This window comes from Labeo rohita, chromosome 11, assembly GCF_022985175.1.
Source record: "Labeo rohita strain BAU-BD-2019 chromosome 11, IGBB_LRoh.1.0, whole genome shotgun sequence".
NCBI lineage: Eukaryota > Metazoa > Chordata > Actinopteri > Cypriniformes > Cyprinidae > Labeo > Labeo rohita.
Genome location: NC_066879.1, coordinates 3134166 through 3147895, shown reverse-complemented (window position 1 = coordinate 3147895; position 13730 = coordinate 3134166). Strand labels below are relative to the sequence as shown.

The 13730-nt window shown below is 34.8% G+C and overlaps 1 protein-coding gene across 10 annotated transcripts in view; it reads left to right on the top strand.

The window, feature by feature from the left end:
* The window catches only part of cadpsa (Ca2+-dependent activator protein for secretion a), a 138866-nt gene that overhangs the window by 96158 nt on the left and 28978 nt on the right, over positions 1-13730 (top strand). For 4 of the 10 annotated variants that reach the window (XM_051122459.1, XM_051122453.1, XM_051122450.1 and 1 more), the window contains 4 exons: positions 4864-4970; positions 8711-8867; positions 12555-12696; positions 13363-13515. In XM_051122459.1, coding sequence (XP_050978416.1) covers positions 4864-4970; positions 8711-8867; positions 12555-12696; positions 13363-13515 — 559 coding nt within the window. Of the gene's footprint in view, positions 1-2507; positions 2538-4863; positions 4971-5566; positions 5597-7484; positions 7494-8710; positions 8868-12554; positions 12697-13362; positions 13516-13730 lie in introns of all 10 variants that reach the window. The other 6 variants (XM_051122457.1, XM_051122456.1, XM_051122455.1 and 3 more) reach the window with 3 other exon arrangements.

The following is a 13730-nucleotide window of genomic DNA, read 5'->3' as shown; positions in this document are numbered from 1 at the left end:
TTTTCCCTCACGCCTTGATCGGCACCATCCTCTTCTCTTGCTTGCAGTCTGCTTGCCTTTTTCTTTGAGTTTGTCACTTGGAGTGATTCAGCCACAGGTCTTCCTGTCGCTTTGATCAGACCATCCCATCCAGCTGAGTCAGTATGGCAGCTGTTCTTTCTGTTTTCTGCTTATTCTTTCTGTTTGTGACTTGAATGCATTTTTACTTTGCTTTTGTGTAAGTCACTCCTCCCCACCTTTGTCTTTTTATCGATGTGTCCCAGGTTTACAGTACTGGTCAGGTAGAGAGTGAACAAAAATAATTCAAATCATCTCCAACCCAGGAACAAAACAGGGATTCTGATGCAGTTTTCGGAGTCATTGTGTTTAAAGTCACGTTTTCAACCATGATTGCAGTATGTTTTTGTCTGTTATCAACTCCAGCAGCTTATCACTGTGCATCTTCGGTGTTTTTCCGTCTGTGATTTGCATTATTGTTTCTGTCTTGGGTCAAACTTGGTTTCAGACATGTTTCTGGCGTACAATTGTAAAAGCAGAGTAAAGTACTTGAGTAATGTATTTTATTACTATACAGGAGTTTCTACTTTACCGAAGTACTGTATTTTTTCAAAGGAAAAATTTGCTAGGGATAGTTCACACAAAAATGAAAATTCTGTCGTTAATTACTCACCCTTATTTCGTTCCATACCCGTAAGACCTTCGTTTATCTTCAGAACACAAATTAAGATATTTTTGATGAAATCTGAGAACTTTCTGACCCTGCATAGACAGCAACGCAGCTACCTTGTTCAAGGCCCAGACATTGTTAAAACAGACCATGTGACATCAGTGGTTTAATTGTAATTTTATGAAAAAAAGTATTTATAAAGAAGTTATAAAAGTAAATCACTGACAAGCAACGCAAAATCGCGCTCATAATCGAATGCGATTCATCTGCGATTATGAGTGCGATTTTGCGTAGCTTGTCAGTGATTTACGGCTCTGTAATTACGGTGTATTAATTGCCGCTCCAGCTGAACACATGTGATGGAGCTTTACTACTAATCAAAGTACCGGCTTTACTGATAAAGCGTGCCTCACAATCGCATGCGATTTATCGTGCAGCCCTACCGCTGCCTTAAAATTTTAATTTTCAGTCAACTCAAATAAGTTTAGTCAACTTGAAATATTAAGTTGTATTGAGTGACAACTTAGATGTTTGAGTTGTCTAAACTAAAAATTTGGTTTGTTAAACTGAATCGGTTGGATCAAGTTGAATCAACTCACATATCTAAGTTGTCACTTAGTAGAACTTAACATTTTAAGTTGACTAAACTTTTTTGACTTGACTGAACTTAACATTTTAAGCTCTCAGTTTTCGTCAAAAATATCTTAATTTGTGTTCCAAAGATGAACGAAACAACATGAGGGCGTAACTGGCAGAATTTTCATTTTTGGGTGAACTATCCCTTTAAAACCCTGAAGATCTAAACAAAATGGTAAAAAGTAAAAAGTATATTTCACAGGTCTATGTGGTTTAAATTTTTGTGCTGCTCAATATTTTTGTAGAAATCTTTATCCTGTTTTTCAGCATTTCCTTGAATAGAATGTTCAGAAGAACAGCATTTTTTGAATTTTTTTGAACAGTGTAAACTTCTTTACAGTCATTTTCATTAAATGCATCATTGCTGGATAAAGCAATAAAATTTTCTGACTCCAAACTTTTAAACAGTAATGTAATTTAAAAATAGCCAACAGAATTTTTTTTTTTTTTTTTTTTTATGTAAAAAAGAAGTATGAAGAAGTATTTTTATGTTTATTGTTATTCTTGTATTTGAAGAGGTCAACAGTCCACATAATAGCCTTTCAAGCAATTATTAATTGTTAATTAATGTATTTAATTAGCTAGTGATCACTGTGTGAACAACTGCTGCTTAATTTGAAGTTAATTTAAAGTTTGAGGATATAAATGTCATCACTTTTTTTACTTTTTAAGGTAACACTTTGTTTTAAGGTGTCCTTGTTACACGTTACCTCTACTTACTATTATAATAACAATTAATTATGCATAATTGCATGCAAGTAACTATATGGTAAGTACGTGTAGTTAATTAATATTACTCAGTACTTAAATGTATAATTACACTGTAACAATGACACATTAAAATAAAGTGTAACATTTTAAAAACTGAACTCTGATAAAATGTGGAAACCTTTTTTATGTTCACTCAAGTATGTTGTACTTTCACACCGCTGTTTAAAAAAAAGGTTTGTTTTCCAACCTAGAACAACCACTCCGGTAGGGTTTCTTTCACACAATCGCTCGTGGAATGATAGAGTGGACGTGGGTCTTTCACTGTTAGACAGCCCTGTCCTTGAATGCCTCTTTCTTTCTTCTTCTTCTTTCCTTCTCCTTCTACTTCCCATCAGATCTCACATCTGAAACAAAATGAAAGCTGACCCCTTCTTCCTTTTCTCTTTCTCGTTCTTTCTCCCTTCCCTCTTCCTTTCTTCTTTCTTTTTATTAGAGAAATCTCAGAGGGATCAGAAGGATCCAGGTGACATCTTTTGTCTGACTTACTGTGAAAATCATTTTAAAACAGCCCCCACCCTTCTTTCCCCAGCTATAAACATAACCAACTCACAGCATTCGCATGACACGATTAACAGACGTAAAGATAACCATGGGAATGTTGTGACAGTGTTATGCCAATGTCGGCTATAGATTATACATTGCATCTAAATAAAGATGCATTTTCCATGAGCTGGTAGGAGCTGTATGTATGCGTTACCAGTCTATGGAACACGCAGAGCTAGTATTTCTTTAATTCTAAATAAATTGCAGATTGTTTGGCTGTTTTAAATACAATTAAAGTGATACTCTCTCTGCACCAAGTGCGTGTTTGAAGTAACACTTTCCTATAACATTCAGTACTTTAACATTATCCATTATTACAATGAATACCTTTTTTCCAACATTTATTAATCTAGGTTAGATTAATATATTTATTATATACTACTACTATACTACACAATGCACTTTTCCTAATTATTGTTTGTTCAAAAAACATTAAGTATGTTATTTTATAACTTTAATTCATATTTCATAAATTAGCATTAACCCAGATTAATAAATGTTGTAAAAATGTTTTTATGATACTTGAGGCTATTGTTAACAAATTGAACATTAGTGTAAAGTGTTACAGAAAAATCTCTAATGGGTTAAATAGCAATACTGATGCACTGTTAATGATTTTTTCCAGTTCATATCATATTGCTGATTTTCCATTAGAGTAAATATGACAGAGTCTATGCTATGTGTGAAGGTTTCTGAAACCTTTACCAAAAATTTGAAAAATGCATATATTTAATCTGCAAACTACCGTATATGTCATGGAATGGTTTAGAAACATGTATTCAATTCTTGAATTGAAAAAGCAGGTATTTCAAAATGTCTAAACCCAGGATGCTTTTAAAAAATAATAATTCAAATGTCAAAATGCTAATGGCACGCTCTGTCCATTGCAATTGAAGTACCTGATTTTGCACTAGTACATGATGTTTTGTTTCTGCATGGACAGTAACCCTTTAAAAGGCCGCAAATTATATTATATTATATTTTGAAAGTCTTCGGTCCTATTGAAGGAGCTGAAGATGATTGAGATACAATTAGAGGAAAGGTCAGAGGGTTAATTCACATTTAGGGGGCGTGTGCTTTGTGTTTAGTGATGAAAGCACTGTTGACTGAGAGGGGGGGGTGTGACTCTTCAAAATGATGTTAATTGTTTTGACATTTGTCACATAGCAAATGACTTCACTTCCTAGTTCCTCTGTCTTTGTGTTCCTCCATCAAAGAAGAGTCAAAAAAAGACAATGCTGAAAGATCTCAGAAACTCTGACAGCACAAACAAATCTTTGTTCAAAACCAACAGCAGCTACACAAACAAAAATGACCCTCTCAGCCAATATTGAAGCAGTCTGAGTTATAAAAACATGTATGCATACACCATGGTCTCGTAAACGTCTCTTTACTTTGCAGTCCCATCCTTAACCAACAGTGATGAACCGTTTGCCTCATATTGTGTGTGTTCATCATGCTAAAGACCACTGAACGTATATCCATTTTCACAACAGTTTGCTGTAAATTAGTATGTGATTTCTTTAATTTCACACTCTGAACTACTTTCGTTCTCCGTGTCATAAAATGAAGGGTGCGTTTATGTATGACATGTTAAGAGAGAGCTGCTGCCCGCTTGTATTGACAGAGAGGTAGGAAATGAGATGACATAAATTCCTGCATGTGCTGAACATTATGCATGATGACTATAACATATTTGTTGTGGTTTTTATCCTTTCTTTTTTCCTCAGTTCCTTGGTTTGACTCATTATACTTGCATTGCTCTTTATTGACTCATTATGGTTCGTGTCTACAGAGCTGAGTGTTGACAGAGTGTCAAGATTATGTTAAGTCGTTAACTAAGACAGCAGAGTTGATATATGCAGCAGCTAATTTGTGGTTCATTAAGTCAGTTTTTTTTCCCAGAGAGAACATTTATGAAATTCAGATGAAAATGTAGATGTAATCCTTAACTTTACCCATCTCTTATTTCCTCTGTAATTTTAATTGTCTAAACTTTTTGTCTTCATAGCAGATATGCTTATGAAGTGACATTCTTTAAAACAGGATTTAAATACTTTCTAATTCACTGTTAAAACATAAGGTATTTTTTCTGCTTTGCAGACACTACGTGTCAAATTTAAAAATCACATGCAGTGAAATTCAGTTTAGTTTAGGCATCAGACAGGCAGAGGAAAGTCAAGTGTTTTCTGTGTGTGTGTGTTTGTCTGTATGTTTGTATTAACTGTTGTACCTTTGTGCCTTAGAAAATGTAGGGCGCTTAGTCACACCTGCCAAAAAGCTTGAGGACACGCTCCGTCTGGCCGAGCTGGTCATAGAGGTGCTCCAGCAGAACGAGGAACATCATGCAGAGGTGAGCGTGCCAGACATGACGTGGTGGACACAAATGCACAAGCATGAAAAGAAATTAGGGCTGCAAAACGAATAATCGCTAATCAAAATATATAATATACCAGTATAAATATATATACTTACAAATATTTTTAAAATATATACATATATGTGTGTGTATCTATATACAGTAGTCAACATTTGAAGTGGATCAAAAAAGTTAATCAAAGTTGTCCTAAGAACAGGTATTGTTTTACTTTTAGGACAACTTTGATGAAAAGTATAGATCCACTTTAAATATTGAGTACTATATACATAATAAATATACACATTAAACACGTGTAAACATAAACTTTTATTTTTAATGCGATTAATCGTTTTGCAGCCCTAAAAGAAATACATCAGGCACATATTTATATGTGAAAACAAACAATGCTGCTTTAATAGTGAGACCTCAGAACAACTTAAAATGTTTTCAATATTGAAAAGCTTAATAAAAGGGACCTCAGTGGCTGCTTGCACTATTTTCGTAACATTACCCATTAGAGCCGTCATCCTCTCACAGACAACAGCAGAATATATGTGTGTTTTTGTGTTTTTAAATTATGTGCTCCGCAGGCTACTCGCCCAAGTACGGGAGGTCAGGCGGTACAGTATTTTTTTATTTTATTTTTTGTTTTTTACTCTCATCCATGGCGTACCCTGCTCTTGAATGCTGGCCTCATGATCTGACCTGTCCTGAAAGAGGCATTACATGGGCATAGCAAATCAGGAGTCGGGCACCTGCAGGGTGGATTTCAGTTCAGTTCATTCTAAGTTAGTTAAAGAATTAAATTCAGAACTGATAGATAGATAGATAGATAGATAGATAGATAGATAGATAGATAGATAGATAGATTTAGTGTAGAATCAGCAATTCATCTTCAGAATTAACTGAACTGAAATTACTGTCACATTGACTGAGTGCATTCTAGTTTAAAGGCATCATAGTCAATGGACAAAATTCCAAGTGTGCTTATTTATTCATCTTCATTTCAGTTTATTTCAAGTCTGTTATTCTGTTATTCAGTTGTTGTTTTTTTTCTTTTTTTTTTTTTGGTTTGGTTTGTAAATGCCATTGACACTTGTAGTGCCAGGTTCATTAAACCATTAAAGTAATCGCTCACCCAAAAGTCATTAAGAACAAAAAGAAGATATTTTTAATGACGTTTTGTTTTGTTTTGGTTTGGTTTGTAAATGCCATTTACACTTCTAGTGCCAGGTGTGTTAAACCGTTAAAAGAATAGTTCACCCAAAAGTCATTAAGAACAAAAGAAGATATTTTGAATGAAGTGTTTTTGTTTTGTTTTGTTTTTTGGTTCAAGTCTGTTGTTTTGTTTTGTTTTGTTTTGTTTTGTTAATGCCATTTACACTTGTAGTGCCAGGTTTGTTAAACCCTTAGAGGAGTCATTAAGGTATATAATGACTCCTCTAAAAGATATTTTAAATCATGTCTTTTTGTATTGTTTTTTTTTTTTTTTGTTGTTTCAGTTTCATTGAAGTCTGTTGTTTTGTTTTGTTTTATTTTTGCTTTGTTTTGGTTTGGTTTGGTTTGGTTTGGTTTGGTTTGTAAATTCCATTTACACTTCTAGTGCCAGGTTCATTAAACCATTAAAGGAATAGTTCACACAAAAGTCATTAAGAACAAAAAAGATATTTTGAATTATGTTTTTTTGTTTTGTTTTGATTCAGTTTCTTTCAAGTCTGTTTTTTTTTGTTTTGTAAATGCCATTTACACTTCTGGTGCCAGGTTCATTAAACCATTAAAGGAATAGTTCACCCAAAAGTCATAAAAACGAAAAGCAGATATTCTGAATTACATCTTAGTGTTTTTTGTTTGTCCTTCTATCTGTCTGTCTGTCTGTCTGTCTGTTTGTTGGTTTCTTGTCCATAGAATAAAAGTCAGTGAGGTCCGATGTTGGTTAGGACCACTGACTCTAATTATATGAACAAAAACATTATTCAAAATATCTGCCTGCAGAAATGGCTACAGGTTTGGAACAGCACAGTCATACTTTACTCTCCAGAATTATTCATTTTTGGGTGGCTTATCCCTTTAAGCACATAAAACCATTTTTAATAAACATGTCCACTAAAATGCATGGGATTGTTTATGGTATTTTACATAGTCTAGTCATTTATCATGCTGGAAAATTGCATGAACGAATGTAAACGTGCAACATTTACATGCACAAAATAATTGCAAAACAAACTAAACTAAATTGAAGGGATGTACATATACAGTATGCATTTTTACAGCATCTTTACAAGTGTACTAAACTGTCTTAAGCATAAGATTTTTTTTTTTAAATATTATTTCAATTATTTGTTTGTTTCTTTTTGATTAATGTCAACTATATTCACATTGTCTTCCAGTTGCATTTAAAGCCCTTTAATGCTGAAGCATTTTTTATAATGAAACTTAGAGCAAAGAAAAATCTCACATAACTCTCACTGTTTTTCATTACTTGTTTGTTGGCTGGAAAACGTTGGACAGGGTAAAGAGGTATGTAGTCCCTAGAGTCCCCCTCCATGTGCATGTCACAGTCCCTGCACCATGGATGGAGGAATTTCCACTTTTTCCTCCTAATTTCGTCCTCCCCATCTCTGCCTGGACACCCCATCCTTCCCCTGGTCAGCTGTCCCTGTGGAGCGTTGAGCAAGTTGCTTGTGTTCAACAAGCACGAGGGAACAGTGCTTCACCTGTGGAAGCAGACCCCTCAAAAAAAAAAAAAAAAAAAAAAAACCCTCAATGAAAATGAGAATGCTCTCATTTTCACCCTTGCACAACCCCAATAATATCTAAACTCTCCTGTGTTTTGTGTCCTTCAACTTGGTTTGGTCTGCTAGCTTCACTTACCAGCTCTAACTACAAAAATTAAACTGTGTAACAAATGCACTTCCCTGAGTCTTTCTGGGAGAGATGTTGCAAGAAAGCAAATCTGCTATACTGGTCACAAAAATACTGGTATGAAGGTTTGTTTGAGTGGTCAGTGACAACAGCATGCCTTTTTAAAGGAGAGGAAGCCATGATCTACATTAACTTTTCATTTGTCTAACACGCTTGGTGCATATCAACAGGCCAGATGGGTTACACACAGCAGCAGCAGAGGAATCTCACATAATTACACTCTTGAAAATAAAAAAGGGGGGTTTCATTGCAATGCCATAGAAGGATCTTTTTTCTATTTTAAAGAACCTTTTTTGCAGTGGAGAAAGGTTCCATGGATGTTAAAGGTTCTTAATGGAACCAACAATGCCAATGAAGAGCTTTTATTTTTAAGAGTGTTTTAAAGAACAATTTTATTTTGAACAGAGAAATTATACTAAAAATACTGAGATTGCGCTGCTGCTGCTGCATGCTGGGAATTTTTTGTTACAAGGGCATAAATTCCTGTGCATGGACACATCTGCAAAATGCAAAGTAAATAAGGATGTACTTTAAATATAAATCAATGTATGTGATAGACATTAGCTCTGCTTTTTAGAAGAGGGAGTAGCATGAGAGTTTTAATGCATGAGATAAGCTCATGACACTCCATAGACGCAAAGATGAAAAATTACACCACTGGACAGTCTGGCATAAAAATATTTGTAGATCTGTGGACTGTCATGCCCTTATGAATAAGAGAAAGGACTGAACATCAATGTATGTCTTTATATTACAAGGCTGATTTTAATTTTGCCTTTTGGCTTTTGTGTTGCCTCTTTCTCTCACTGCAGGCATTTGCATGGTGGTCAGATCTGATGGTTGAACATGCCGAGACATTTCTGTCTCTATATGCTGTGGACATGGATGCGGCACTGGAGGTCCAGCCACCAGACAGCTGGGACAGCTTCCCTCTCTTTCAGCTTCTCAATGACTTCCTGCGCATTGACTGTGAGTATTTATATTGATCTTTTCTGGGCAGGTCCTTATATTTCATGCCTTATTAAATGAATATTCTAGTTTGAATACATCTATTGACACCATAGACCGTCAGAAACACTCTTTGTTTATATCAAGTTTATATCAAGAATGTAATTTCTTTATAGAAAGAGAGAGAGAGAGTAATCATGGTTATCATAAACAAACAATGAAATGTATGAAAGTGGAAATTGTCAAATCTACAGTCCATAATTGCCTAATTGTGGTGTTGCATGCCTGCAATAAGCTACAAATTGCAACAAAGCGGAGCTTTAAGAGACAATATAGAAGAATTAAGGGCCAAATAGCGAAACGCACAGGGGGTCGAAGCAACACATTGAATGTAAAGAGTTTGCTCAAGGCCTTATCACGTCTCTAATGAACTGAAGTCAATGGGGTGCTGTCCATGGTGCTAAAGCCACACTGCCATGGGCTGCAGTTGACTAATTATCCTAGTGGCATTCTTTGCACAGCTTGACGGGTTGTTGTCTAGTAACCTATTCTTGATATTGGATTGCTTTTTCTGCTGGGAGAGCTAGAGCATGAGAAAGCAAGATTGTGTATACTGTGTGAACCCTTCTTAACCCATATATAATTCCCAATGTATCCCAAAAAGGGCTTTAAATTATAAACATTGTACACAATCTACTACATGGTACTACAAGTAAAAGGCCTTTTAATATAATTCTGAAAACATCCACCTTCATGTCGTGTAACGTATTTTGGCTGTGAAATATTTACTGATTTTATAACAAACATAAGAAATAACTTTGTATTTCAGGATGAACACTTACTAACCATGATTTTTTTGGAAAGTTGCATATTTTTGCTCAGTTTGGGCCTCTGAATGAAACTGAGTTGTTTTTCTTCCTTGAGTATGATCTCCATATTCTCACTATAACTATAGCAATTCCAGCTGCAGTGCTGAACCGATTCCCCATTGAGAGTCTCCACATTATTCTGTCTTCTTGTGCATTTGTCTTACATGGAAAACCAACCTTTTTGGGGGACTTGAATGAATTAGTGTCATTGTAAACCTGCAGTATTCTAGAAATCACAGATTTGGAATGACCAGCTTCTTTTCCAGTGGCTAAAAGTTCATCCGTTTGGCCTTCATCTAGACAACCTCCTTTTGCAGGGTTTTAGTCACTAATTAAATTTTAACATTTTAACACTTTTAATTTTTAATTTTAACACTAATAACTTGAAAGTATCTGTAAGTGTTGTCTAATTGTTGTTTTTCAAATATCTTATTTAAGTTTTATATACTGTGCTTCAGAATACAATTAATGAATTATTATTTAAAAACCGCCCTTCTACTCCTGTTACTTCAAATAGTACTTCGGGATTTACAGGGTTAAAAAAAAATCTAGTGTCGTGTAGTTCCCCAATCTAGCACTATATAGTTTCTCATAAACCCACACACATTTTACTCCTCGCTACAACGCATAAACACATATCACTTCCCCCCGGCCTCCTCACACACAGGCGCACTCGCATAAACACAAACACAAGCAAACAGCATTGAGCGACAGCCTACAGCGTGCACTACATCTGTGGAACAGGACATTGAAAACGGAAGGTCACTATCGTCCTGTGCCTGTAGCACTGAGCTAGGCATGAAACAGCCTTAACAGCAGACAGGCGCTAAAGCAGAAGCTATTCATGCTGCTAATGAGGTCTAAAACAGAGGAGCCTGGGAGACCCCAGTGCCCCGGCCACTCGCTCGCGGACAAACACAGCCAAGTGTACAACCACCGCCGCTCAAGTGGCTAATTGGAACAGAGCAATCAGGGAAGCAAACAAACATGGCACCTACTGCGAATGATCGACCTTGAATACAGCGAGAGAGATAGTAGGAGACCAGAGTGAGAGAAATAGAGATGCTATGACTACTAGCTTAGTCATCACATGCTAAAAAAAAGGCAGTTTCCACCAATACAGTGCACTTCTAGAGTCCAATTATCTTTAATTACTTAAAAAGGATTACAGACACAAATCCACATGTTTAATGATCTATTAGATATGTTATATCTAAACTATCATGACTAATAAATGTCTGGACCTTCTGATAGGAAGACAATAAGCATACAATAATCTTATTACTTTTCCTTCATTTTTGCTAGTCTAAAGTTTAGAATAATTACGATTTTGCAAAATTCTTGAAAGAACAATGCTGCGTTTGTTTGATCAGAAATACAGTAAATAGCAATATTGTGAAATATTATTACAATCTGAAATGACTTTTTGTATAAAATATCTTTTTTTTTCTGTTAGAGCAAATCTAAATTTTCTTCAGTGTCACATAATCTAAAAGAAATCATAAAAAAATGCTTTTGAATTGTAGTGTATTAAAATTGTAATGTATTAAAATGTCCACAAAAAGGTTTTCAGCATTGAAAGTTATAAGAAATATTTATTGAGCAGAAAATCAGCATATAAGAGCAAAAGAGACTTCTTTATTTTAAACTTTTGACCAGCCGTGAACTTAATTTATGTTTGCCGCTACTGTTACTACTTGTGACTATTATTTATATTATATTATGTTTTATTTTATTCATATAACATTTAGCTTGATCTCCTGAAATTCTTAAAGTCACTGACAGTCTTTAAGTCTTCAGTGTCACGTGATCCAAAAGAAATCACAATAAAGTAAATAAATAAATAATTAAATAAAATAAAATCTTTACCCGAGCTTTTAAATGCCAGTTTATCACAATGTCCACAAAAAGGTTTTTAGCATTGAAATTGATAATAAATGTTTTTTGAGCACCAAACCAGCATATTAATCATAAGAGACTTCATTTCAAACTTTTGAGCAGTCCTGCAAATAAACTTAATTTATATGTTTGTCGCTACTGTTACAACTTGTGATTATTTTTTATTTTATTTTATTTTATTTTATTTGTCCATTTAAAATTTGTTATGTTTTGTTACGTTATTGCTAAAAAAAGATCAAATCCGAACATAAGACTTTAAACAGCATTTAGACAAGTCCCAAATTTTGCAACCCATTTAAGATTAACCAAAAATAAAACAATTCATATAACTTTTAGCTTGATCTTCTGAAAGTCACTAGCAGTCTTTAGTGCCCTGTGACCCAAAAGAAATCACACACACACAAAAAAATAAAAATAAATAAATGAAAAAATAACTTTTGAATGGTAGTTTATTGCAATGTCCACAAAAAGGTTTTCAACATTGAAAATGATAGGAAATGTTTCCTGAGCAGCAAATCAGCATATTAGAGCATAAGAGACTCTAAAATATGTTACTACTTCTGATTATTTTTTTTATTTTTTTTTTTATTATTTTATTTTTTCTATTTAATATTTGTGTTTACTTTTTGATTATTGCCAACAAAATGATAAAATCCAAACAATGGAGTTTAAACAGCATTTAGACAATTGGTGAAACCCATTTAAGATGAGTCAGAAATAAACCCATTTATATAACATTTAGTTCGATCTCCTGAAATTGACAAAAACATTTAGGCTTTATGTATCCTGTTGAAAGTGCCATAACACTTAATGTTTTGCCACCTTAATTTTTCGGATTTGCTTAGTCACACATTTTCTGCTGTTACTACAACTCTGCCGTATGTCAGCAATCATTCATTCTGTTCTTTCTCTCTTTCCCACTCTCGTCTTGCTATTTCAGATAATCTATGTAATGGGAAGTTTCATAAGCACCTGCAAGACCTGTTTGCCCCTCTGGTGGTGAGGTATGTGGATCTAATGGAGTCCTCCATAGCTCAGTCCATACACAGAGGATTTGAACGCGAGTCTTGGGAACCTGTCAAGTAAGCAAAACACGTTTTTGCTTTGAAGGTTTATTATAGAGATGCTAATTGAGTGCAGTTCTTAAAATAAAAATGCAAGCAAATTAATCATGCCCCTCGGCCTTCCACAGTCTCACCATTCACGCAGTAACTTTTCTTGTGTTCATAAACAGCTCGATGATTCCAACAGAATGAAAAAGAGCTCAAAGGTTTCACAGTGTGTCTTTTTTGTTTTCTTAGCGCTTGTCTACTTGTCTTTTATCAGCTTATAAGTAATTATTTTCAGCATTTAGGTTTTGTTTTTTTCAACTAGCCCTAATTTTCTTACAGTCCAAACCAGCCCTGTTGAGCTTTACAAACATTCCTACATAATTTACAAATATACAAGTCGTCAGAATAACTTGGAATCATTTGACAAAGCAGCGCAAAACAAAGTGTGTGAATGTAAGAATGTTAATGCTAATTGAATCAACAATCTGCGCTTCAGCAGAAACAAGTGTGTGTGCTCGTAAAACCACAGCCAAAGCGGTGATGATGTGATTCACTCCTTCTCATCTCTACAGCACCATCTTATCTCTGAATTAATTCTTCATACTGTACGTAATGCTGTTTCTTTATCACCCATGCCTGCTTCTGTGCATCTACATCACTGCATTCTTTTTTTCTGTGTTTTTTCCTTTTCCACAGGAGTTTAACAAGTAGTCTGCCCAGTGTCAACCTACCAAATGTGAATCTACAAATGCCTAAAGTACCAAATCTACCAGTGTCAGTTAATCTGCCACCAATGCAAATGCCTAGCTTTTCCACCCCCAACTGGATACCGGGTTTATCTGATACTGAGTGTGTACTGAGTCTGTACTCGATTCTAATACGTGCATGTGTGGCCTTAGCATGAACGTATCATCTTTAGTTTATACTCTATTCCTCAACCCAAATCAGTTGTGGCTACAGGTTTCATTTAGAAAATTCAATTCAGTCTTAATGGGTGCATCTACAGTTTTTAAGAAAACGTTTTGGATCTCTGTGAGATCGAGGATTTCAGCATAATTTTCTAA